Source organism: Gavia stellata, chromosome 7 (genome assembly GCF_030936135.1).
Source record: "Gavia stellata isolate bGavSte3 chromosome 7, bGavSte3.hap2, whole genome shotgun sequence".
Classification (NCBI taxonomy): domain Eukaryota; kingdom Metazoa; phylum Chordata; class Aves; order Gaviiformes; family Gaviidae; genus Gavia; species Gavia stellata.
The window spans coordinates 38,908,404-38,936,400 of NC_082600.1; the positions used below are offsets into that span (position 1 = coordinate 38,908,404).

At 42.1% G+C, this 27,997-nt stretch overlaps 1 protein-coding gene across 2 annotated transcripts in view; it reads right to left on the reverse strand.

Moving 5' to 3' along the window:
* DCAF5 (DDB1 and CUL4 associated factor 5) overlaps positions 1 to 20,733 on the reverse strand; it is a 77,110-nt gene extending 56,377 nt beyond the window's left edge. For both annotated transcript variants that reach the window (XM_059819492.1, XM_059819491.1), the window contains exons 1-4: positions 20,520 to 20,733; positions 9,572 to 9,715; positions 5,310 to 5,346; positions 2,713 to 2,852 (exon numbers count right to left, since the gene is read on the reverse strand). In XM_059819492.1, coding sequence (XP_059675475.1) covers positions 2,713 to 2,852; positions 5,310 to 5,346; positions 9,572 to 9,715; positions 20,520 to 20,733 — 535 coding nt within the window. The remainder of the gene's footprint in view (positions 1 to 2,712; positions 2,853 to 5,309; positions 5,347 to 9,571; positions 9,716 to 20,519) is intronic.
* Between the last annotated feature and the right edge of the window lie 7,264 nt (positions 20,734 to 27,997).

The window sequence follows — 27,997 nt, forward strand, 5'->3', positions numbered from 1 at the left end:
ATAACCTGGCACCACAGTTTTGTTCTAAGATATCAAAAGTTGCCTTTCAGCCTGTCAAATTAAAGAGAGATTACAGGAGCTAAACTAATGAAGCACTAAGTCACTTTAATGAAAAGTAGGGGGATTACTTTGTTATTGTTCTTTATGCTTATTCACAATTGTAGCTCTTACACATTGGAGTATGAAAATGTTTCTCAAGGGAGAAGCTCAACACCATCTCTAACAAAAATTAAAAGCGGGTTTATAAAAATTACTGAATAAATCACTCAGCAGTGAAAGACAGGGAGAAACAGAAGGGAAACGAAACTTCTTTTCCAGCTTCTTTTAATGCACTATTTTAAACTAGGAGGTTATTTGCAAGATTTTAATGAGCTGGCCACTCAGGGTAACTTAACTATACTTAATGCTGGCAGGCATAGCGCCTATTCCCATAACAATACCATTGCAGACAAGGGGATTACCCCAGTGACAAGGATTACATTGTAGTAAACATTGGCAGGGCTCACACACAAATGCTGACTCAGGACTCCTATAAAAGCACGCAAAAGCCCTTTATTTAAAATTCAGAGAACCTAAGACACTACTCCAAAAAAGCACCAAATGTACTACAGCCAACACTTCATTTTCACTGGTGCAGCCTTCTCATTCAAAGCCTCAGCAACAGTAAAAGCAATAGCAAGGTTTAACTACAACAAAGGAGGACAAACTTCATTTCATACAATTTCAGAAACTCAGATCAGATTGGACATTAGTTTACGATACTGAGCAGCTTCATACAGATGCACTTAAGCATCCAGTCCCACCGACTGTTGACATCCACTGTCACCAACAGGTAGTTCTCCTAACAGAGACAGATCTTTATGGTGTAGAGTTCAGGAGAAGGCAGTAAGGGAGCATTTCACCATTTCCAATTTGGAAGCCATAATCAGTGTCTGGTCTCATCACTTGGATATTATGAAAACAGAAGAATAGGGATGAAGTGACACTTGGATTTACCAAAGAAAAATTAGTCACATCAGACTAATTTGATCTCTTTCTTTGATAAAGTAACTGACCTTTTATACAGGGGAAAGTGGTAGATCTAATAAAGACTAAATTCACATGTGGTATAGTATCAAGTTTAGCTACAGGCAGTTGGGATTAGCAAAGGGAGTTGCATGGAGTAAGAAACTGGCTGAAGGGAAGACAACAGTTCACTGTGCTAGTAAGGGACTTCTGAGCAAGCGGGAGGTTATTAATGAGTTCCCCAAAGACAGAGAAGAAACATTATAGATATTTTTATTAAAATCTGTGATATACATATACTGAGTGTGTGCATTGTTTTTCAGAATGTTTTAATAAAATTACCAGATGGGAAAGAGATAAGGGGTATCACAATTACACAAGAGAATCAGAATTCACAGTAGGAATCAGACTACTGAAAACTGAATGCAGTATTAGTATATTTAATTTTTATTAATACAACGGCAATATGCCTGGGGTAGGGAGGGCACCAGCAAGCAATCTACTCCAAGTATTCTGGTGGGGCTTATCAAGAAAGACCTAATTCTGGCTATTCACGTTCAATAAAGCCCTCATGATACTAGTAGCTCTAAAAGACTCCTATAAGACCATAAAGTATGCCTTGTTTCAGCTTTCATTTCAAAGTCAAAAAGGGACAGAATCACAGACTAGAAAGTTATCAAATTCACTAGGTATTAAAAAAGCTAATTCAGTTAAACAGCAACTTTGATCCAACAACAAATGTGTACGAAGTGCCACAAAATATATAAACTGGATTTCAGGGCCATAAACAACTTCCTGTAAGACCAGTAGAAACTGTGAGTTGAGACAATTGCATTTAATCAGCTTACAAAAAAAAGATGAAAGTTTATTTTAGGTATGAAGGAAGGGAACCAAATTCTGTACTCCTGCAGATTGCTCAGTTTTAAATTCTCAGCTTTGTGTTCTTTAGGATGGGGTAAACTCACAACTTCATTTACTGAAGAAGTATTACGTAAGTATTCATACACTGAAATTCAAATACTGAAGTATTCCTCTCCAAATTTATGTAACTACAGTTCTAAACTGAGATTCTTCAGACTTAAAACTGCAGCTGTAAAAACACAGATTGCAGTGTTTTGAGAAGCTGCAGGTTTGTTACATAAATCAACAGTATTCAGTTCTGTTTTAGAAAACAAAGATTGAAGTAATAATTCAACTTCCCTGTTATCACATAAGGGCTCTAAGTTTCCATAAACCAGAAAACATTATGCTTAAGAACAATTCTCAGTGTCATAGGGAAGTATATAAATAGCTTTGGAAAATTATTCAAATCAAAGTAACAGCTTTCTAAAGGTCCAAAATTATTTTATCCCAGGCTATAGACAAAAACAAAAAAAATCCACATTCCTAATTGATTTCAAGTTCAGCAAGATGTTTTTATTGAAGAAACATGTCCTCCACTGCTTCTTTACTCAAGTTAAAACCTATTCATACCAAGTTCTGTGCTAGCCTGCACTATATGCTGGTACTTTATGAAGTCATTTAAGACAGTAACACTGAACTGTCAAGACCAGGGCTTGCCTACCACCAGCCACAAGAATTATACCTCACTTTTACCCTTCTCTAACACTCCCTGTCTCATTGTCCCCAGTAAACATAACTCCTCCCTTCCCTGCCTTGCCCAAATTCTTCCTAAAATCAGTGATCTTTTCCATCTAGAGATCTCACCTCCATGGGAAGACTCTCGGATGTCCCAAATAAGAACCCGGCCATCATCTGATGAACTGGCAAAGATGTTGTCATTTACTGGGCTCACTGAAAGACCGTACACGGCATCTTCATGGGCAAACACATCCAAGGTCTCAGTGCTGGAAAAAAGACACACAATATTATCATTCTTCCTTCTTTTGCTGTTGTTTTAAAAAGCAAACTATTTACAGCTTTATCTACCTAGTAATACTTAGTGACAAGGTTTATGTAACTTCATTAAGACGACCCTTATGTTTAATTAGAGTAAAAAACAAACGAAAAGCCCACATAGAGTGACCAAGATGTCATGCTATAAGGAAAAACAACAACCCTCAGATGAAAACCCACACATTAAAAACTTGCGAAACTGCAAGATGCTACGGAAATCATGTTGTATTAGATTAAGCTTGGGAGGAAGTAATGGGAAAGGGAAAGAGGTCTTGGGACCTGTGGACTAAATTGTTTTCCTTTTCACATCAAGTAGTAAAAAGACAGAAGTTCATTCTTTAATACAGGCTTCTGTATCATCCAAAAGCTCAGCTGAAGCTCACAGAACAGCAACTTCCCAGCTGGATTTTTAGTAAGTTTTCTTGGTTCTCCAGGCCAGACCAGACCTATATTTTTTCCCGTGTAGAAAAAGCAGCAAAAAAGAACAAAATAAAAGTAAGTCCCCCAAAAGTACCTAGATTTCAGCCATTCCACACCTATAAAAAAGAAAAAGCCCATTCTCTATTCTTTTCCCGACTTTTTAGATCATTTAAAAAGGAGGAAATAGTGGCATGGAGAGGCCAAAAGCTGAAATACTAAGAAGATTCTGGGCTTGTTTTATTTCTTTGGCAAACCCCCTTTATTTCTTTAGAGAATACACTTTGTATACAATCGCCATACCTCATGGAAACACCACCAAAGAGATCCCACATAAAATCAGTGTTTTGCTCACATGGCAATTGATGTTCTTAGTGACAGATCTACTAACTCTGTCCCATGGACCATTAATGGAAAGGCCAAAAATGCAGTAACAGAAAAAGCCATTTAAAAGTATGAAAAAGCAGTTGATAGCCCAAGTGTTATCATTCAGGGAGACAGAGTAACTTTCTGTAGAAATCAGTCAGAATTCAGTATGTCAGACTAGTAAGGTTTCTTTCGAACTTCACACAAATAGCCTTAGAGGAATGAATTCTGTATGCATTACCACTGGGCTTAGCATACCTAAAAAAAACCCCCTGATAACAAAAGCACATTAAAAATACATACATATCAAAAAGACTTGTTAAAACATCTAAACAAGACATAGCAGAGAAAAGGTGTTATATAGACAATTGTCAAGGACAAAGATCTTGCAGAAGCTTGAAGAGTCAGAACACAATAAACACCAGCATCTAAAATTTTGAGATTTCCACATTTAATTAAAAAACCAACAACAACAAAACCAAAACATCGAACAAAACACCCTCCCCAAAACAAACCACCCCCCAAACCAAACAAAAAACACACAAAAAAACACATGAAAAACACACACCCCCCAAAAAAAATCCCCAAATCCCCCAAAGTCAAACCAAACAAACAAAAAAAACCCCCAAACCCCAACCACCAAACAACATCATATTCCTGAGAAAGCATCAGAAGAGTAAGACAAAGTTACTTTTGCCCAGCTCTCATGTAAGGTTTATACAAGAAGTAGATATAAGGTATGATGGAAGGCAGATATACACTTATCAGTTCAATGCCAAAAGGCTTTGGACAAACCTAGCAAGAAATAAGTCCAAATTATGTTAACCAGGATTCAGGCAACTCAAAAGGATTTAAGGTTTTATATTTCTCTGTTCTTACATATATGTCTTCCTGCTTTTTCTTTATACTTGATTTTCTTGAGTTCATGTTATTTAAACAGTCATCGCTTAAATCTGTATAAGTTATTAGCACAGACCAAAATTTTAACTTTATAGTTTTTCTACTTCATAAGCAGTAAGCTCAAGAGACATGGTATCTAGAGAATTCCAATCTTATACATTACCACTACTGTATGAATTATATTTTGACTAACAGCCTAATCTTGATGAAGCACAACAAAGCCTAATTCCCAACTGCTTTGCCATTTTAGCAAAAAGTATCAAAATAAATATGCTTCACATTAGTGTGGAGAATCAGGCAGCTGCAGCCAAAGTTTTAAAAGGTGGTCAGGTAAGCCAAGCAGTAGCTATCTTAAATACGAGTCAGGTGAGTGTTTTGAAAAACAAAACAGAAAGCCTGTATGTGCCACAATACTTGTATACATGCCAGAACAATCTGGCTCTGAATCTACTCAGAACCTACTATGCTGCCTGCAGGAGAGCATATGTATTTAATATCCATTCTCTTTCCCAAGGTCAAAACGATGCAGAACCCAAGTGCTGAAAAAAAATGGGATGATGGGGAATACTTCATTCCAGATATGAATGTAGATAAATAAAAAGCATGTTTCGGGATTAAAACACTGTGCTCTTCTCCCAGACCATTAATTTAAAACAAAAAGTGCCTCCAATGACTTGACATTAAGGGAGCTCTTGAAGTAGTGGAAACACAAACTCTGTATTTACCTTTCAACATCATGGAGTATAACTTGCTCATCATTGCCTATAAAGACAAAATATAAACACTTAACATCACGTTCCAGTGGTTAAAAAGCATTATAGTGAAAAAAGTAAAAAACATTTTTTTTTTAAATTTTCTATTTCGAAAACAAAACAAAAGCAGAGAGAAGACCAGTTCAGTTGTCCAGTGGTCAGCCCTCTGCTCAGTTATGTGAAAGGTTCCATGTGACATTTCCAGTCACGATCAAATGCACCAATCCACTCCATCTGCTACTGCTCAACAAATAATTCCACTTAACTGATCATTGTTCAGTTTGAGCTTGAGTTTTGGGACATTTGCAGTAAAGAGAAGAATATTATAAGAAGCAGCAGAATACCTTTAACTCTCATGTGAATACACCTTTCTTCCTGCTTAGAGGATGCTCCATAAAAAGATTATGGAAGGTGAAAAGAGATGCCATAAGCAAAATGCACTGGGCTTCCAGCTCAAATGCCACCAGTTCACACTGTCAGCGTTCAGGGTTTTGCAACCATTGAGAAGGCACGAACGTGACAGCCAGTGTAATTTCTTTTGTATTAACAAAAACCAAACCAAGTAACCAGACAATCATGTCACTTTTCTTTGATCACAGCCATTGAATACAATGGAAACTAACCACATGCATGCAGACTAAGAGGGTCACAGCTACAAAGTAATTCCACTGGCTCATGCAGTGTTTTTCAAGCTATAGCAACAGAATATTTTTTTAGTCTCTGCACTGAATATTAATTTACCTAATGTGGCACCTCCTCTTTAGAAATATTTAAGGAGACACATATTTATATTTAATTCAGAAGAAAAAAACCAGAAAGCCCACAAAGTCATATTTTTATGCTCAGTATGTCTTTGTAGCTGTGATATCAAGTTGTGAAGCTTTCCCAATGTACACCAAAGCCAGAGGTTCATAAATAACAAGATTTCATGTTATGATTCTTAAGTCAGTTTTCATTTATCCCATACACATTTCAATTTGTATTCTGTCCGAACAGAAGAAATATGAGAAAGTTTCTCTTTGACTAATGAGGTATGAGATTTTTCTACATCCACTTGCTCTTTGCACAGGCTCCTAGTTAAATCGTGCCAGCCTTAGATTACTGCAGTAGCTCATCTTTTCCATGGTACAATAAACAAGTCACTTACATGTAAGTGTCCTTTGATCATTAATTGCAATGGAAACTGCCCATTATATGTTACAGGCACAGTTTATACCTAGTAAAACTACTCTAGTGCTTATGTATTTCACACCAGTGAAAAATGTAGCCTAGTTCCTCCAGTGACAAAGTTTCCCCAGCAGACACTCCTGCTCCTCACTCTTCATGCAGTATGAACACAAGAATCATTCTAGATGCCTGGCTTCAGGCCTCCAGTCATCATGGGATCAACCTTCCCTTCCATCACAAGCTCCAAAATGGGAAACAAAGAATGAAAGGAGGGGGTGTTTAGAATAACCACTGCCTCTCTCTGTTTTGGGGGGGGGGGGGGGGGGGGGGGGAGAAGGTGGTGACAAAAATCTAACCACAAACTGCTTGGTTGCTTCTGGTAAGGATCCTTCCCTGCAGAAAACATCGCTTCTGTTCAGCCCAGTAGGGTTCCCACTTACAGCGTTTTACTTTTAACACAGGAAAGTTCATTGAGGATAACTGGGTTGTAATTGTATATGCAACTCTCCCATTTATAGTCTCTCTTGTTTTGGTAACTGCAGTTACAAGGATCAGAAAGACAAGAAGCATCTGCCATTCCCTTCAATTATACCTGTGAGGATGAAATACTGCAGAGCACATACAGATGAGCACAGTTAAGGTGGCCTAAACCCCCTACCTGTCACATCAGACCTCTATAGAAATAAATTCAGTTCCCTGTAGGTTTATTTCAGCTTTTCATATACCTAACATCAAACGCAAGAAAAAGTCCATGCAGTTTACTAAGAGGGGATCTTCCATTTCAAACGCTCCTGTACTCTCAGTGTGTGTGGACAGAGGCAACAGTATTCTTCAGGGATGGGAACTTCTTTGGTATCTTGAGACAGTTTTTTCTCCAGAGATTACATGGAAAACACTGCCCACTCAGTTCCTGCCTTCCATTTTTCTAATGGCTACATGTGGTGCACATTACACATGTGCTCCTTCAAAGCAAAGACCTTTGAAATTCCTTGGATGCAGTTCAAGTTGTACTGAAGTGGAAAATCCTTTCTCCTCTGCTATCAAGAGCTGCTTTAGGGAAAGGTCATCAGATCCTAAGTCATTAGTCATTGGCAGCTTTATTTACAGAATGAATTGAGTTCTGTGCACCTTGTGCTAGTTTCCATACTCTAATTTTTAGGGGTTTTTTTAAAGTATTCTGACTTCCATGATTTGCATAAAACTTCAGTATTGGGGGGAATGATGACCAATAGATCTTAGGCCCCACAATTCTTTCAGACCTTTTAGGAATCTCCCAGAACACTGTTGAACGAATAAATATAGTTAGCCCCATTTTACCGACAGAGATAAAACAGATGGTACATCTAGGCCATGCAGCAAAATGACTCTTTACAAGGGATCCAAGAGTCAGACTCACAGCCCTTGCAGATGAGCTCTGTGAATCTTGGTGGAGCAGCTGAAAGAGTTCCTGACTCCTCCAATGGAAAAAATTTCTGGCAGAGGCACAGTGTGTTTATGCAAACTGGAGGAGGAAAAAGAGATGAGAACGGCCAGTTTCTCTGTGCATCAGCTGTCACAGCTCATCTAACCTGGCATCTTAGCAAAAATCCACCATAATCAATGATGCAAATCTTTAACTGCAGGTGTTAACTGCAGTGGCAAGGTACAGTCAAATCACTCTGCTGTCCTTCCTGAAAACAGTAGCCTCTGATAGCAGCGCCCAATGGACAGAGGGTTGAGCTGGAAATGAGAAAATACCATTACAGCTGCTCCAGCAAGATCTGGCACAGTTCATTCCTTGAATATTCATGTAAGGTTCCATTTGCCTGAATTCAAACTAAAATAAAACAGACTCCAGCCCAAAATTTCATTGGAATCACTCATGCAGATACATTCATTTGAAGACAGTGTGGACTGCTGTCCTTCTCATAAAACAAACAGCAGTCCCCAAAATCAGAAAACAGGCATCACTATTTGACATTTTGGGGGGTTTCTCCACCTGAGAAGTCTATCTGAATCATTTCATCCTTAAAACTTGACACCATCTTAAACATTGTCATGCCTTTTTTTCTAAGGGTTGTTATAGATTTAACACAGCATTGAAGGATGGGAAGCTTCCACCATTCACACGCGCTTAGAATAAAATTTATAGCATTGATTTGCAGTTCACAAATCTTGGTTCAAAAAGGTAATGAAGGGCTCTGACCAAGTGGTCTTGTAATATCCTAAAATAAGTCTAGCTGTACGTTAATGGACATACTGATGGAAGATACAAATTCCTGCCCATTCGATTATCATGGCAGATAGAGGAAATGAAGTACAGCGGAAAATGACACTGCATTTTGACAGTCTTGTGCCTTTTTCTTCTCAATTCAATTTTCCTCCCTACCTCAACACTTTAAAAAATTAAGTGGTGAAATGACCCTAAATTCCAGGGATTATTACCCCAGAACAAGTACATGTTCACTTCCCTTATATTAGTTTTAAGACTGAATTAAACTTTATGTTAAAAAGTGGATTTCTATTAAAAAATATGAAGAATATGAAGGCCAATTAGAGCCCAATGTGCCAACAGTTCTAAAAGGCAGACACTTATCGAGGGAGGACTGAAATGACGTCTGAGAAAAAGTGATCCACCAATAGATGGCAATAGCCCCTCATTAGCCATGTAAGGGTGCATTAAAATCAGCTAGTAGCAGCAGAAATTTTCAAGCATCAGGGTTGAATGCCAGAGAGGATGCAGGGTCTGCTCTCAGTACAGCTAAGAGGGAGTAACAAAGACCATGTTCCACAGTCTGTAGCACAAGCAGGGGCAGACTGGACCTAGGATTCTGATGACAGCTCGAGACACGATGCACTTATACCAAGGTTTGGGAAAAGAAGCAGCATGACAGAATTGAAAGTGTTGTGCTAGCTGAAGAATTCCCTGTTCCCAAAGAACCTTCAGCTGATGATTAAGGACACCTTTCAGATCCTTAGCGGACTATGGAAAAGACCTTTCACGTGGGGCAGGATCTTGCACATGACTTCTACTCTAAGGCATTCACAATGCAAACTCTTGTGAAATCAGGGTACTCTTCCTTCCTCACCTCCAGAGAACACTTTCGTATTGCCACTGTTGAAAGCTAGGCAGAAGATATTCGAGTGATGCTCCCCTTTCAGCTGAACTGGTTTGACTCTTGAGTGGATGGCTTCTTCCATATGCCAAAGTAAGACCCGGCGGTCATCGCCTCCTACAAGAAAGAAAGGAAATGTGTTATTGCCAGAGCCACATGTAAATTGATGACAGACAAGTTATTAAACTCTGCAGTTATTCATAAAAGGCTTTGCTGAAACCCTAATTAGTATAAAAAATTGTATACCTCGCAAGGGTTTGGATACATAGACACGCATTTACATTAAGATGCCATGCAGTCAGGTATTCAATTAACATTAATGAAAACAGAGGAAAAGTTTGGCAGGAAAAGTTTGGATTAAACAGCTGCCATTCTGCCAACCCATAGTGACAACCTATAGCAACCTGAAGACTCAGAATTTTACTGGTATGTAAAATTCTGTAGCAAGCTGTAGATGAATTACATGCCAAATTAACATATGTATGTTGGCAAAATGCTTCTATACTAACTCCTTGTTGCCAGCATCGCTTATGTTATTCATGAAGAAGGAACTTTTTCCCCCTCTTTCACTGACAACTGTATCTCCTCTAGCAGTCTTTGCAAAGCTTTCATAGCATAGGTTGGCTACAGGACTGACATGTGGCCATAAGACTTTACTGAAGCATTCAGAAGTCTTCAGCATGCACAGTTATGTCATGCTTCTACATCTGTAAAGGTTAACACAGACATTTCTGAGGTGAACTCCTGACAAAGAGAATAACTGACTCTCCCTTGCTTTACAGCTTGTTGTAATTCTAATTGCTTGCCTAGGTGCAGTTCTCAGTTCGAAGATCTATGTACAAATATATTTAAGTGCCTCCTTCTCTGTCTGGTAAACAGTCAGATGTAAAACAAATATTAGACACTGTTTATGCTTTAATTGCATTAAACTATTGTTTATTAGTAAGAGAGAAAAATTCAAGATACTATTGTATTGGACAGCACTCTCAACATCAATTTTGGATGCCTGTAAAAATCTGAATAAAGCTTCTTCAAGTCAGACTCAAAATATTCTTGGTATCTGTAGTAACAAATGAAAGAGAATGGCGTCAAAACTGCCACTAGAAACATGCTGATTTCAGTTAAAACATTTTACACAATCAAAACCCTTTGCACAATCAAAAGCATAAACTCAGCACCTTCTGATCTGCTAACCAAAAGGAAAAAGGCATGAAACAGAGACAAAAGGAAACTGCAATTAACTGGTCTGCAGTTTACTTCAAGAAGAGGTAAATGCATAAATAGAATTCATGGCTACTGTTAATCAGATTTCTTAAAACTTTTCACATCATATGATGCTATTAAGAAGTTTTCCCGTGGAACTGAGTTATGTCAAACATCCTTTAAGTTAACAGTCTCTCAGCCTTTAAGTCCCCTAACAGATTTTATGACAATCACTTTGATAGACAGTACAGCTGCATGTTATGCTTACCCATGCTCCATGAAATTTATTGTGTATTCCTCCTCCTGATTTTGTACTTTAGAGAGCAAACAAGTAATACATGATAAAAAGACTTGTGATGCATTTGATAACTACTGGGAATAAGAGTCAAATGTGATGGGTCCAGAAAAACTCACAGTAATTTATGGTCAACTGAACTGATGGGAGCTTAGATTCCTTTCTGTCTAGAAATAGGAGAGAAAGTTGTATTTGCAGCCTAGTGATTGCAGATGAGCTAGTAATAAGGAGGCATAGAAATACATGACTGCTGAAACGTATGACCACATTAGTCACGCTTAAATCAAGAAGTGATTGTCACACTTGAAGTGGTTACTTTCCAAAGCTGCCAACAGCCAGGTCTTTATGTTATCACTACCTGGCAAACAATTCAAGCAACATTTAAGGCTGGTGAACACCAACATTGCTTCTATCAGACTACGTTTATTGTCTTTCAAGACTTCTGTAAAAGACATTTCAGGGCAAAACATAATAATGTATTGTTGTTAATTGTTACCACAGCAAACTGATTTGCAAAACCACTGCAGTAAGTCTATACATCCTTCTACCTGATAGCACAGCCGTCTAGGTGCCTCACTTTAACAGCAAACTCCTATTCACTTCAGCTAGCCACCTAGTCCAGATACGAGCAAAAATAATAAAGATATCCAAAGATAACAAACACTACTGTGGTTTCCAGCACACACAGAGTATGGTAAGGGACAACCTGCAACCTTTGCAGAAAAATCTTTGACAGTGTTAAAAGTTGCCACTACCTTCTTTTTTTTTTTAAAGTTCCTATAAAAAAGTGCCTAAAGTGCCTGTTTCCTCTGCCTCCAGCTTAGAAACAACTCTTCCTACTAAATCCAAATGTGTCTCTCTTCCCAGACACCTAGATCTCCATGAGACTTTGGTACAAAGGGCCCCACTATTGAAAATAGTATCCAACACCACAGCAGTCTGAGAACTATGTTTGCCTTTGTGGTGGCACGTATTCCACAGTTGAGGAGCTTTTAAATGCTCCCCACACTCATGCAATTCTGCCCTTTCTCCATCTATGTATTGTCTTGCGCATACTTGTCTTTGAGAACTTCTACACCCCCTTTTTCATGCCTCACGTTTATTCCTCCCATACCCCACTGAGAGAGAAAAATTTAATAAAATGATAAGGTTAACTGGGTTGGAAGTGTGTGCCCTTCCAACGCCAACTCAGCTATTTCAGAAATACTTCTGACTTAAGGCCAGTTCCACCAGTCACAGAAAAGGATTTGTGGCAGAAAGACATTCTACCAGTTTCCACATCCTCATACAACAGAGCAAGAAGTGTTAAGTCAACGGCAAATATACCCAAGAAAAGGCAAGTCTTATGTGACTGAAACCAGCAGAGGTGCAAAACAGCAAATGCAATCTCCACTACCAAAACCTGACTCTTAGGAGTGAGAATAAGAGAGAAGAAAGGAGGGAGGCACACATGTATGGACAGGTATAGAGGGAGACAGCAAAGAAAATGTAAATATATAGAGCTTTTACAGTCTGTAGAAAGGAACCATGATTCATCAAACATACAAAGTGTATGCACATTATGCAACATAAGTTAGAAGTCTGAGAATTCTAGTAAACTCCAGGCCTATAGCATTCGTTCTGTACAGTTGACCAGTGAACACAGGTTAATTAAGATGCTTTCAATTTCTGGTGGATTTATTGTGCGCATACACCAATTCTACAACATGTGAAGCAGAAGCCACTCAACACTTTTTAAAAAGCACTGGACCCACTGCACAAACTTGCAATAACTCCACAATGCTCCCCAAGAGAATAATTGTGTATGGCAAGGGTATGTTCTTGACATGACGCAGAGCATATACCAACAGCAACAGGTTTACTACACAACTGGGAAACCTAGATATACGGCCTCATATGAAAATACCTTAGCCACCAAGGCTCCACATGCGGATTTTCTAGAAATTGAAGACCCACATAAAGTCTGAAATTTGTAATTTTTAAGTTCATGGTGCAAGAAGTAATAAGTTTGACATCCACAAAGTGGAAATAGCTTCAGTTCCATCTTATTTTGCTGATTCTGTTTAGGGCTGCCTGACTGACAATTTCAAAAGTAAAAGTTCGTGTGACCCAGCTAAGAACCATACAATGCCATTCTACAGTTACTTTTCAGAAAGGAACCACATTTTAAAAGACGTAATTAGTCAGGTACTTCAGCGTTCATTACGGGTCAAACCTGCTTCTACGTTCAAAATCAAAGTCAGATAGGAAGAGAAGCCAGACCAAAGAAGTATTTGTGGTCAGAGAGGCTGGAAATTTTATCACCTTCCCATATTACTCTTGATGTAGAGAAGAGCAGTAGTCCAATTTTTTTTTTTTTTTACAAGCACACATGAATGAAAAATATATAAACACACGTTTCTTCTCCTGCCTCAAGTCACTGGAATACTTTGTTAATGCTTTGGGCCTTCTGACTAATGTTGATGAGAGACACACGCGGGACTAAGGAATTCCACCCAGAAGATACGTAACAGAACATACCTAAAAAAGAAAGCTTGCATTTCAAAACTTGGGATAGTTATCCTGAAATAGATTCTTAAGTAGACAAACCCTTTATGTTTACCCTTGACAACCTTCTAGTTCCTGTTGACCCAAAGTGGACCTCCCAGAAGAATTAAAAGTGCCTTGTCTTCTTCACAGTTTGCCTGCTTCAGAATGGTTTGTGCATGCTGCACACCCCAAGACTTGGGGGGTGTGGGGTGTGGAAAGAAGGGCTCCCTCCAAAAAATTCTTCCTTTTGTTTTGGCTTGGTGTTCGTTTTTGGGGTTTAATTTTTTTTTTTTTTTAAAGAAAAGTAGCACAGACAAACACTATAGGTAGAATATGCCTATTCTAGGTAACTGAACAGGTCCCAAATGACTTGGCATGGCATGTATTTCAGCACAAACACTACCTCCACTGTTCCTAACCCAAAGCATTGTAGTTTTGCTCTGCTTTTAGACTAGTTCTTCCCAAAAAAAGTTCCCTGATCTGATTACCTTCTAGATAGGTAATCACTAAATTTATACACAATTAAATTGGAAGAGGAGTCTGCCTCACAGTAACAGTGGTCTACCTGTAGTCCAGGACTGTTCTTATTAGTCCTAAAATGGTTCAAAGGGGGCCAGAACATAACCTTGCCAAAAGCAAATCTAGTCTAAACAGTATCTGCATAGCTCATGAAACACACTTGAGCTCTTGTGTGCTAACAGAAGGGCTTCAAAATCACACCAGTTAGGACTTAAAAACTGCAGTTTTAAAGTGCATTAACCTTGCTGATTGTGGACAAAGCTCAAGACCGCTACTCCTCTTTGTCTACTATATACCAGGTCCAGTCACTGAAGAACCTACATGGCAAGTGGGTAACACTTCTAGATCATAACATAAAAGATTAATCTTATTGCTTGTATCTACTCAAGAAGTTGCACGAATCACAGAAAATGGGATCGGATGGTATTTCAAGAAGTTGATCACTTAGTTGACCCCGGCCATGGGCAAAAGGCCAGACTGCGCCAGAATTATTCCCAGTAGATGTGTGTCTAGTTTGTTCTTAAAAAACCACCACTGAAGTAGATATCACACCCTCCTTAGGCTGCCTATTTCAGTGCTTCATTATCCTTGCCATTAGGCAGATTATCCTAATATCTAGCCCGAAGGTGCAGTTTGACGTTACATATAATCCCACTCCCCCTTGCCATGTGCTCCTGCTATTTTCCCTCCCATTGAATTCAGTGGTGATGCAGCCAGAGGGCGAGTAGGTTAAAGAAGTTGACCTGTCAGAAAAATCAACTATCAGACAAAAAAATCTCTGCCTCCCTGTTCAGATGCTTCCATCATACCAGCTTATGACTTTAAGCGATGAAAGTGACACGTTACAAACAACAGAGAGGAGAAATAAGTAAACGAAGAAGTGCAAGATCAAACAGCATCCTAAAATCTTTCTTCCTAGAATTTAAGACCATTTCTTAATTCCGCTTGATACAAAGAGACTAAGATTTTCTATTCCCAGTGGACAAAGAAGAGTTTACAACTTTACGAAATAATAATCAAAAACACTTTTATGCAGCTTAAGACTTGCATCTCTATTCAGCTTTTCTTTCTGTAGACTAAGTGGACCCCTTTCTTTCAGTCTCTCATTTTTCTAGACCTCTGATCATTCTTCTTGCCCTCTTCTGAACTTTCTCTAGTTCGGCCACATCTTTATCAAAGTAGAGTGCCCAAAATTAAGCACAGCGCTCCAAGGCCCCAACAGCACCAAATAAAGCAGGATTACTTCACATGCTTTATCACGTCTGATGATATTTATGCTGTGATCTACTATCACATTTGGATCCTATTCTACATGACTATGGTCTAGTCTCCATAGTGTATTTGTAGAGTCAACCATTTTTATTCACGTGCTGTAGTCTGCATTTGTCCCTATCAAACCACCTAACATTTTTTTCTAGGTAACGTCGCTTATTTAACTTTAAATTCAACTCCTGCCCTCTGAAATTATTGCTGCCTTTCCAGGTATCACCTTTAAATTTTGTAATTTCTCAGACGTTAATGAAAACATCACGTAGTAACTGGACCTAAGATCCCTCCTCGTGCAGAATTCTGCTTGATACAAAGAGACTAAGATCAAGACTACCCCTCTTTAAAACATACTTGATATACAATCCCCTTAATTCAGAAGTAATATTCCACTACCTTTGCTAAAGTCACCTCATCCCCCTGGTTTAGGCTCGTGCTCCTTCAGATTTACACAGCAACCAAATGACAGATGAATTTCCAGTACTTTCTTGCATCCCTACAAATTTACGATGAGCTATTAATTTTTGCATTATCTGGTGAGGGAAAAAGAAGCTCAGAGAAAAAGAACATATGCATGGATTAAGTAAGCCTCAGATTACAGTACTTCCCAGAAGTTATCTTGAAAGTGCAGTTTAAAGTAGGGGAAAAAAAAGTGGGAGGTTCTGATAAAGATACTCATGTTTTTAAGAGATAGCAGGCATGCAAAATGACAGTCAGATAAACAAATAGGAAAACATATCCACCAAACTTGAGGATGGGAGAAAGCAAGCCTATCACACAGGCTAAGTAGAGATGATTTTTAAGAAGTTAAATTGCAGAAGGAGATGCTTGGCATATCTGAGGGAAGAAGTCAGTTGCATATCATTGCATGGTGAACTTAATTTCCGTGCATGGACAGTCATGTGTTTCTCAAACTGTTAACAGAAAAATACCACCATCTAGTATATAAAATGTTGCAAAGACACATTTTGTCCAATGAAATCTTTCAACTCCATCCAACAGCTAGTTTTAACTAATTTCAGCCCACTTATACGTATATTTCTTCTATGTTAAGCTTTCCTCTTCCCTTGTGTCATTCTACAGATAGGTCTTTTCTACTTGTCACATTGCATCTTCTCCTGGGTATCCACCTCCTCCTTTCATTTCTCTCAATTTCCTTTAATTCTGGTCCTTATGCCTGTCCCTTCTTCTAGCACTCCTGCCAAAACATTAGTGTCTCTCCCTGTCTTTCTCCCCCTCTCTAAAGTGACGCTGTTGAGTTCCACACAGGCACAGCAAAAGCCTACAAACTGGCCCCCAACCCAACTTGTTGACCTCAACTTTGAAAACATGGTTAGGAACAAAATTAATTACTATTAAATGCGTAATCTCCAATACAAGATTTAAAGAAGTTAAGATACCAAAAAGTTTCAAACATGCTTTCAAAAGGCCTGCTGAGGCTTGTCTACACTGAAGTTCTGTCCAAAATCCTAACAGGAAAACTATCTGGAACTGTAATGTAAACCCTGTTTAAGCAGTTTGAAACGTTTACTGAAACAGTAATCGTTAGCCTTACAGACTTGCTTCTGGGAGATACATAAAAAAAAATATGTGGGACACATACCCAAAAAAAGCATTCCAGCCAATACTGATGAGAACAGCACTAATTTGAATGCAGGCTAGCATTTAAATGGCATCAGTATAGCTGTACTTAAAACAGCTCTAACAAGGTCTAAGTTGTTAACAAGTCCATTAGCTGAAGCAGACTTGTCTAGGTCAAGAATATACATATTACTTAAAACTGAACAACTGAAAAGACTGCTTGCGCTTTCCCTTTTCACACACTCCAATATCCCCGTTAACTCTCTTGGCTGCTATAAGCGCAGATGGAAGCATCTAACATCTCATCCTTACCTCAGCACACTTACTATTTTGAGGAAGGAGAGACCCACATGCCATCTATTCTAAGGCTTTATCTGCATTTGGAAGTCTTCTGAAGCAACTCTTCTAGAAAACTTCAGATTAGAGGCAGTTTATACCCTTCCTTTATCTTTCATCTGAGCTCTCCTTCTTACTGTTTTCTCCTGCTTTTGCTATCTCTCAGAGTTTTAAGATTAAGTATGACCTTAAAAAAAGGGGTATTTTAAGTGTAATTTTAATGAAGTCTGGGCTTATAATGGCATGAAATTTAACAGAGTATCCATAAATCTTTCACCTTTTAATTTCTTATTCTTGACTGAAGAACAAAGCACCTGCCTGCTGTTGCTATGTCACATAAACCATTCTAGATCTTATGGTCACAGATAACATAAAACTTTGTTAAAAGTTAATAATTAAATTTTTATTAAATTTATTAAATAATTAAATAATAATTAAGTAATTAGAGCTCTTCATTTTCTCAGGGCATCAATACAAGGTCAGACTTAAGGTAGTCTGTTCTTAATTATCCCAAATTTGTGCACTGCTAACACATGTAACTTAAGCATCCTCTTCCCATCCCTGCCTTTTTTTACTTGCTTCCTAGTCATTTCATGAGATTTAGGAGGGTAGAACTCTATTACCATTTATCTCCTACATACAGAGGAAAAGCTTACCCCCTTTAAACATTCTGTAGCTTTATGAGATGTTAGGAAATTGAAAACTGGACATAGTTTGAAAGTGTTCCTTTTATTTGTGCTTCTTCAGATGTCCACTTGATGGGAAATCTGCCTCCATTCTCTCACTGCACCTACCTTGACTCAGGCAGTTTGGACAAAACTAATTCTTAAGAGTCCCTTCCAGACCTCAACTTTTTATGCTTCTGCCTAAAGAATGGATGTCAACATAGGTAAGTATGTCGATGATAGGACAAGACCTTAAGTGTCTCCTGAGGCTTTCTTGAGCAAAAAGAACAGAAAATATTCATGGTGTTTCCATCACTTATTATGGGGGGGGGGGGGGAAAGCAACAACAGATGTGCTTGAGCTTTCTGTAGCACTTTATAAGTAGAAATACATAGCTCTACTTAACTACTGGAGAAGGACCAGTACAAACTAGCATGCCAACTCTAGCACATCTAGGAACTTTAGAACAGATGAATCAGCATTCCCTTCCAACACACACACACATATATATGTGCATGTATAAACATATATGTATGTATATTTACAAGACACATGGATGCCTATCTCACAAGTTGCATGTGTATATAGATAAAAGAATCCCTGAAAGTAACACTAAGATCCTTCATGGACACTTATTCCAGAAATCATTGGACTTACGCTTTTAAGTTTCTTCAGGTAAGGAGGTTAAATTTAGGAAGGTCTCAGTGTATCAGCTTCCACTCTTATGGAAAAACACTCTAAAATGTTTTTATTCCACCCCTGCTCAAAGGTAACTGAACTTTTTTATTGAATCCCCATGTTATTTCTGGAGTTATTACTGGTAACTTTGTGTGATGGAGCCTGCATCTGCCCAGACACCACGGCAAGGCAATAAGCAGCCCACTCAGCCATGCCCGCATCACCTTCCTCAGTAGCCCCTGTCGCTACTTACAGCCCACCAGAGGGTGGCCAGGCAAAATCGAGACCCTCTCGCCCCTCATCCACCTCTTGGCTGGTAACCAGGTCATTACCCTCCTGCAAGCGGAGAGACCACTCAACAAAGCTGCCACGGCCTTAAGCCAAGGAGCTCTGCAATCCCCCCGAGCGCCGTTGCCCCACACGACAGGGAACCGGCCCTCCCCGCTGCAGCCCGGCCCCGGGGGAGGGAGCTGCCGGCAACCCCAGCCCACGGGGGGTCAGGGGAAGGGGGGGCCGTTCCCTCCAGCCCGCTTCCCCCGAGGGCGTGGGGCGGCCGGGACACGACGCCCCCCCCCCCCGCGGCCTGCAACGGACACGGCGCTCAGCGGCCTGGCCGTCCCCGGGGCGGCGCGGCAGCCCCTGCTGGGCTGGCAGCCCCCTCCCCGCCGCCCCGAAGGGCTCTGCCCCCTCGCAGCGAGGCTCGGGGTCCCCCGGCTCGGCGGGCTTGGAGCGCCGCGACCCCTCAAGGCCCGAGCCCTCGGGGCGCCGCGCCGTGCCCCGCCGCGGGCGGGATAGGCCCTCGATTGCCCGGCCTGTCACTAAGAGCCGCCCGAGGAGAGCGCGGCCTGTAGCGCCCGGCCAGGCCCCGGCCTGAAGTTGCCTCCTTCCCCCGCCGCCCCTCGGAGCCCGGAGGCGGGGAAGGAGGAAGAGGCACCTGCGCCAAGCGCTGCTGGGGTGGGGGTAGGCGAGCCGCCGGCCGCCGAGCCCCGCAGCCCCTCCCGACGGGGGGAAGGGGGTGCAGAGCCTTTCCCCGTCCTCGGTGTCGCAGCTGATGTCAAGCCCTCGCCTCCCTCCTACCTGACAGCATCCCCCCACCCCCATGGCTCCCTCAGCCCCGGGCAGGCAACGGGGGGGGGGGGGGGGGGCGCGCGGGGGCTCGAACCCAAAAAACACCACCACGAAAATACTCCCCTCTCCCCAACGCGCCCTGCAAGGGGAGGAAGAAAGAACAAAACAAAACCCTACTCCCCTCCCCCAAAAGAAGATGGGGGGGGGGGGGGGGGTGGTCCCAAAGTGACCGGTCCCTAAATTACACCGATCCGGTTCCCCGCCCGACACCGAGCGGGACCGCAGCCACCCCGCCGCCCGCCCCCCGGCTGCCACCGCTGACCCCCGCCCGTCCCCTGGGGCGCCGGCCCGGGGCACGGCGCTGACAAATGTCACCCGGCGCCCACAATGCACGCCGCGGGATTGTTTCCCCTGGGTCGTCGTCCCCCCAAAATAATAAAATCCCCTTTTAAGGGGCAAAACACGCGAGCCAGCAAATAAAGGGGCACCCCCAGCTTCCACCCCCCGCGCCCTGGAAACACTCACGTAAAAACTTTGTCCAGGGCTCCCCCTCCCCCCCCCCAATAATAGTAGAATTTAAAACCTGTCAACCATTTTAGATCTCTACTTGGGAAACATTATTCCCGGGCACCGGTGGGTTTGAGAAACGACTCTGAGCGCCGCCGCGGCTCCCCTCCCCCCGGGCCGCGGGGGAGGCGGCCGAGGAGGAGGAGGAGGAGGAAGATGCTTTCTGGGGAGGGGGTGGCGGGAGGGGGCGAGGGACGGGGAGCGTTCGTTTTACCTGAGACCAGCCACTGGCCTCCATTGTTGGAGAATTCAATGGCATTGACACAGCCGAAGTGGCCCAGGAGGTCCTTCTTGTAGAGGTTCCTGCAGCCCCGCAGGCGTCTCCGCTGGAAGTCCTGGGTGAGCAGGGGGTCCCCCTCCAAGCCCCGCTGGGACAGGAACCCCACCACCGACCGCATGCTGCCCCCCCGGCCGCCTCTCCTCTTCATGCTGCCGCCTGCGCCGCTCCCCGCCGCTCCTTCCCCCGCCGCCCCTTCCCCCGCCGCCGCCTCCCCTCCCCCGCTTCCCCCCTTGTTATGGTTATGATGATTTTTCTTTAGCCAGCCATGGCAGAGAGGTGTTAGACACTCCGCCGCTTCCTGATCCCGCTGGCTCCTCCCCGCTCCCCTCAGCAGCTGATCCTCAGCTGCAGCCCGCGCCTCCCCGCCGCTGCCGGCCCGGCTCTAACGTCGCGCCGCCGTCGCTTTTTAACTCGCTCCTGTAACGGCGCGGGGGGGGGGGGACAGATACATTCGCAACTCCGAGGACCTGCAGGAGGACGTTTCCCGCCGCTGCCGCTCGCGGCCGCGTTGCGCTGGCGGAGGGGCGGCCCGGCCCGCCTGAGGGGCTTGCCGCCGCCAGCGGCCCCGCGGCCGGCCCGGAGGGGGCGGCGGGCGGGCGGGCGGGCAGGTGCTGCCGCGAGCGGGCGTCGTCCCCGACTGAGGTGACCAGGAGGGGACCTCTCCGGAGCCAGGGCCGGCCCGCCGTGGGGTGCGAGGGGTGCCCCGCGGGGTCCTGCGGACAACTCAGGGGAGGGGCGCGAGCAAAAAAACCTCCCCAAGTGCGTACCGTTTGCGGTGGGGCTCGTCCTCCGTAAATGCTGAGTGATTTTGGTGCGATTTCCAAAGACGATGTCTTTAGAATTTTGTTGATTTTTTTTTTTTGAAGACAGTTTTTATGGGGCACTCTGAGGTTTTACTGCTTGCTCTCTCCTGCTCCTACCCAAGCAACACTGAAAATAGGAGGCTTGCCCCTTCTCAAGTGAGTAGACCTCTCTGCAGCCTGTTGGACTGCAGATGAAGATGATGGCTATCGGACATAACAGATTAATTTTCCTCTCTTGCCCTTCAGTATCAACAAAACGCCAAAAGGCAGCCAGCTGAACAGGTGGAACTGATCTGTGTTGTCTTTCACCATTTTACCACACCCTAACCTGTGTGTTTGCGGCAAAAAATACCTTCTGTCTTTCACAGGACTCTGCCCTTCACGTGTGATGCCTGACGCCGTGTAAGACACAGGAGTGTCACGTGAAGAATAACGGCTGTGAGGCGCAGCGTGTAGCCCCCAGTCCCACCTCGTAGTGCCTGACCACGTAGTCCCTGTGCACAAGGTGAGTGGTCCCAGACCTGCGGCTTGAAGCTCCAAGGTCTGTATTTACCCACGGGCGCAGGTGAACTGCACCAGTACCTGCAGAAGATGCAGTTTTCAGAAGGTGAGGAATTAGCCTGACAGTCCTGGCCTTCTCTGTGTGGAACGGCAGCTGATGGGAATTAGGAGTCTCCAAACTTTAAAACAAGCAAACAAAAAAAATCCTTCCTGATTTTCTTGATTTTTGCCACTGTGGTGTGGCAACATTACTGGGTGCCGTTAGACTGCTGCCATGTTCCAGTGACAGCTTTTCATTAGAAATTGAAATTGTTTCATTATAGAAAGTCAGTTAAGTGCTTTGGGATTCTTCTTGGCTAAGATTATAGAAAGAACATGAAATCCTATAAACCATGCTTAGTTGGCAACACTATTGCCTTACTTTTAACATACAACAAAAGAAAATAACAAACTTTTTGCTTCTAATCAGAATAAAAAGAATGTAAGAAAATATAAAAAAAAAAGTAAGAACACTGCTTACATTTCAGCTTTGTATGTAACTTTTTTCCATATCTGTTTTCAGTAGGTAAAAATATCAGAACTTAATTGAAGGTATAATAATAATTTGAGAGGAATATTGAGACACAGTCTGTTAACTGTTTTCTGTTAGAATGATAATTAACAATATTAATATTGTAGTGAAAACCAAGAACACTTAATCTCTTCTGCATCTGAGCTATATGAAGATTTTTTACTAGTTACGGTTGTTGATGGCCAGCTATTGCCATGTAACATGTCTAGCAAGCCTCAGTATAGAGAGGCAAAGACCCTGTCCATCATGATTTGTGTTTATTGCCTTAGCTTCAGACACAGGTGAATTGCACTGGTATAAATCATATTTTATAGCTCTTTTGCTTGCAGCCATGAAATTCTGCACCACTACAATTACGTCTCAAACTGTTACTTGCTTCTGAATTCCCAACATAGGTAAGTGGCAGTATGTTTTTCTGCCTATAGACTCTAAACTGACTCCATCGGTTTGTATTCCATTCTCTTCTCTATAATTTTCATACAGCTCACATCACCATATGGTCTGAGAGCCTTCCAGAAATACGTTACGGAATCATAGAATCATAAAACGGTTTCGTTTGGAAGGGACCTTAAAGATCACCTAGTTCCAACACCCCTGCCATGGGCAGGGATACCTCAGGTTGCTCAAAGCTTCATCCAACCTGGCCTTGAACACTGCGGCTGTCACTTTTGTTACATGGTTCATTTTTGCCTCTTCCCTGAAGTATTGTTCAGGTCAGATATGTTTGGTTTCTGTATTGAAATAAATAGGTGTAGGAGCCTTCCATTTGAAATGCAACACAATAAGATCTTTGGTGCTTTTTCTCCATGTTCTGGACCCAGTCTGTAAGAAAGCTGTGTACTTACATGGACAAATAGAAATAAAATTATTTCCTAAAAACCCAGTGCCAGGATTTGCAAGAAAGATTTAACTGAGGGTTTTTTAAATCACATTTGTAACGAGTCAGAAAGAAGATAATATGTTGTCAGAATTTGAAAGAAAAATAATAGAAGACTGACAACCTTTTCTGCTAAATGCAATATTCTCTGACGTGACCAGATAGGTTAAAAAAAAAAAAGTTGGTAAGCATTCTTTTCACTCACTGATTCCTTTGTTTGAATTAATTTTGAAAATATATAACACGTAAGGAAATTATCATGACCTATACAGGTAACATTTGCCTTTGAAAAAAATAACATGTTGCTATGTTAATAATGCCAGAGTGCTGTAATCTCTTCCCATCCACTATTGGCCTGAGTCATGCTGAAGTAACATCAATGAAGTATCTTTTTCTACTTTAATAAGAACCTTCCACAGCTCGGAATAGAATTGAGGTATGGACAGTACTGAGCCAAACAGTTTGAACTTCATCAAGTTACTGTTCTGTTGTACATGTTAGCTTAGCATGCAGGGTGCTGTACTGAGACTGTTTGAATGTTACAGACCACAGTGGATTGAGCCTGGCCAGACTCAATGGGCAGAGTAAGTAAGTCAGGGTCTGTTTGTACGCACTGCTTGAGCAGCTTAATTCTGTAGGATGTTTAGAGTCTCCTCCATGCCTCAAAAGCAGCATGAAATAAAGCACAAAAATATGTTTTGATTGGAATTTCTACAAGTGGGCAATAGAGAGGAGAAGTTGACTGGAAAAGAAATGGGAGATAATGAACAGGGCAGTGACTTTCTGTAGATGCTTTTGGAAATGAAGATGAGTAAATAATGTTTGATGCAATACAGAAGAGGGAACTAGCAGAGTGCTTCAAACAGAGAAGTGATGTGGTCAGAGTAGTGATCTACGTAAACAATCTTGGGTTGTGGTTTCAGAGTTGCTAATTCTAGGGCTGTGCACAGCCCAGTTTCCCAGCAGTACTAAATTGATCTGGATCAGGCCATGGTGTCACATCGCTCTCATATTAGCTTCTGCCCATGCTACAGAGTTTTTGTTCTGCCTCTGGAAGGACTGACAATACCTGATCTGGTTTTAATGTCTGCTGGTACAAAATTATCCCTTCAACATTTTTTCTGAACAAATTTGAATTGACAGAATGAGTTAAATTGCATTAGTGGTTTTCATTTGAAGGCTGCAGCGTATTTGATCATTAATAGGAGGCCTACAGTCAGCTTGACTGTATTGTCAGATCATGGCATTTAGAGCAGTTAATGGCTGTTATGTTATGAGCTACGTTGGTTAATGCTGGAGGGAGAGGTATTGGGGCAGTCTAGGTATGGAAGCAAGAGATATAAACAAGGGTCTTAGTTGCATGGATGAATCAAAGGACTTTGTCTTAGAGATGCCATATAAAAGTCTAAAATTTACATGTATCCTGGCTGGTCAGATCTACGAAGAGGTTTCAGTCAGAGCTGACAGTTGACATACAAACTTGAGTGGTAGGTAGACTAGTGATGTTATCCACAGATACGTACAAAGAAGATAATATGAGGCCTTTCAGGGAAGAAAAAGAGCCATGTTCTAGCTCTACTGAGCTTTAACTTCCTGCTAGTCATCCCTAGAAGAGAGGAAAAGGCTATGATTTGAGTTTGAATAGAGGGAGATAGCTCTGGGGAAAGGAGCAGATCTGTAAACCATCTGCAGGGAGATGTTAGTTGTATTTGTATTTCAGCTGAGATAACAAAAGGAAAGACCAATGATACAGCTCTGTGAGAGTCTGTCAAAGAACACTTGGAAGGAAGGCTTAAACAGGTAAAAGGAAAGATTTTAAGTGAAGCATGGTTGATTGTGTCAGGTCAGAGAGGATGGGGTTTAAATACATTTTTTTTGAGCTTTGAACCTTTGAATGGCTTTGGTTAATCCAGAGTGGAATCAGAGAAGTTCGGACACAGATAGTTAGATGTCTATGGAGTGAGTCTGGAAGTGAAATAGAGAGCGCAGTTATTAGAGAGGAAAGTGGGGCTGAGTCAAGGCTTTTATTCATTTGTTTATTTATACCATTTTTTTTATTTTTGAGGGGAAATAGAAACAAAAGGTGGGTAAACCAAGACGACTATGTCATATTTTAGCCATATCATTTTTCAAAAATAATATTGCTTGTGGAATTTATTCCCTCTAGTGGAAAGTAGATGGCTTCTGGGCTTTTCTCCTTTTGCTTACTAATTTCACAGCCCAGAAAGGGGGGAAGAACAAGCATTGTTCAGCTGAAGATGTAGCTTTAACATGCAGCTGAGCCAATCTAATGACTAGTGGCCACTGAAAGGTGGCTTTCTTTTTCATGGCTGTGTTCTGTCCCTTTCTTGGTGCTGATGGTGCTACTCATTGGACGTACTTGTCTGCGGTTTTACTGAGTTCATTTGGCTCATGGAAGTGTCCCAAAGGTGCCAAAATCAGCGCAGGCTAGTCAGAAGTGCCCAGCTGGAAGTGGAGTTTTGGGAGATGGGGGATGTCACCTTCTCAGCAGCCATGAGCTGTGAGGCCAACTTAGTGTGCCTTCTGGAACTGAACCACTGGGGTAAATTAAGCAGCTCTTCAAGAAACAGAATTGTGAAATTCCTTTCTATACCTACATAAGCAATGAAAGAGTTGGCAGTTAATGAAGAAATATGTTGATGATGATGAATGTTAATACAACTCATCCTCATGGGATCAATCTGGCAGCTCACACCTCTGAGAGCAGTTTTTTCAGATTCTTTGCAAAACCTGCAAACTCTGGCAGATCCCTGCAGTGAGTTACTGCTGATTCATCTTTTGGCTTAGGATGTAGTTTCACTGAGATCTGGCTCTATGGTGAGCTAGTTCAAGACGTTAAACCAGAAGAAAAGTCTCTTTTTTGATGTGCTAGCTTTCTGCTCACTTAATTCCTTGAATCAAACTGGTACCACTTTTTGCAGAAGTGAGGCAGTAGAATCGGGGTAATTCTGGGCAGACTACCTAGACTTTAGTAAAGCCTTTAACACCATTTCCCACAGCATTCTCCTGGAGAAACTGGCTGCTCATGGCTTGGACAGGCACACTCTTCACTGGGTAAAAAACTGGCTGGATGGCCGGGCCCAAAGGGTCGTGGTGAATTAAATGGAGTTAAATCCAGTTGGTGGCCCGTCACAAGCGATGTTCCCCAGGGCTCAGTACTGGGGCCAGTTCTATTTAATATCTTTATCAGTGATCTGGTTGAGGGGATCAAGTGCACCCTCAGCAAGTTTGCAGACAACACCAAGTTGGGCGGAGTGTTGATCTACTAGAGGGTAGGAAGGCTCCTCAGAGGGATCTGGACAGGCTGGATCGATGGGCCCAGGCCTGTTGTATGAGGTTCAACAAGGCCAAGTGCTGGGTCCTGCACTTGCTTCACAACAACCCCATGCAACGCTACAGGCCTGGGAACTAGTGGCTGGAAAGCTGCCTGGTGGAAAAGGACCTGGAGGTGTTGATCGACAGCCGGCTGAAGATGAGCCAGCAGTGTGCCCAGGTGGCCAAGAAGGCCAATGGCATCCTGGCCTGTATCAGAAATAGTGTGGCCAGCAGGTCTTTTCTATGAAAGAAGCGGTCCTACTGCCTCCCTGGTATCAGCCCTGTTAAAACAAACTGTGCTCAAAATGACTTGTTTGAATATGTAGCATCGATATGAGGAAGATAAATCACATTAGGAGTTGAAATGTGAGTTTGGCTTTCTTCTGTAGCTTGGGATGGGATGCCAAATAGAGTGTTACTAATGAGCTAGTGGGGACTACACACAGCTCTCTGCTCATTGTCTGCTAACAGCAATTTAAGTCTTGACTGGAGCCTCTTCCCTGATATTCCATGATCATTGATTTTCCTTTGAACACTGAGCCATTTACCCTAGTCTTCTCCCTGTTAAAGGATGAGCTAATGTGATTATAAAAATAATTTTTTTGTGTCATCAGCAGAACAAGTGAAGCCTGGTTTCCTATGGACTTGTCCTGATGTGGCACTGCTGTGTGGATTCTCATACGTATATTAAGCAGTGTCTGCACACGCTTGCCACTTTATCAGTGACAGCTTTATTAGGGTCTGTTTCATTGATTTGGCTTTGCATTTCACAGAAGTTACCTTTGTACAAATTAGATGGAATTGGGCAATGGCTTAAACATGCTTTTTTGGCAAGGAAAGGGGTGGGGGGAAAGGGGACCTGCAGGCAGAAACACCACCAGACAGTGTAGTTGCATAAGCCTTCTTTCCTTAGGAAATCAGGCTAAAAATGAGTCTTTTGACAGAGACCTCTGCAGACATCTCAGATCAGGCTACAGAGACGGAAAGAAAAGTAAATCTTGCTGTTTACCATGTAAAGGCTTCCAGGTACCTGCTGCAACAGATTTTTCATAAGTAAGGCTAAGCCAGCAGTTGGTGTTTGCTCACTCGGTTACCTTCTCATCTTCAGCAATGTCCCCATCAGGCTTTGGGAACTTGTTTTTTTGCCAGAGTGCACTCATGCATCAGTTGCTTTCATTTATTTTTAATTTAACCTTTATAATTGAATAAATGACTATGTAGGTAGTAAGACAAGCTGTTAAAGAGACTTGTGGCTTACAGGACTCTGTTTATGTCAGTGATGCCATGCAAAATAAAGGCTCTAAATGCAGACAAGGATATAATC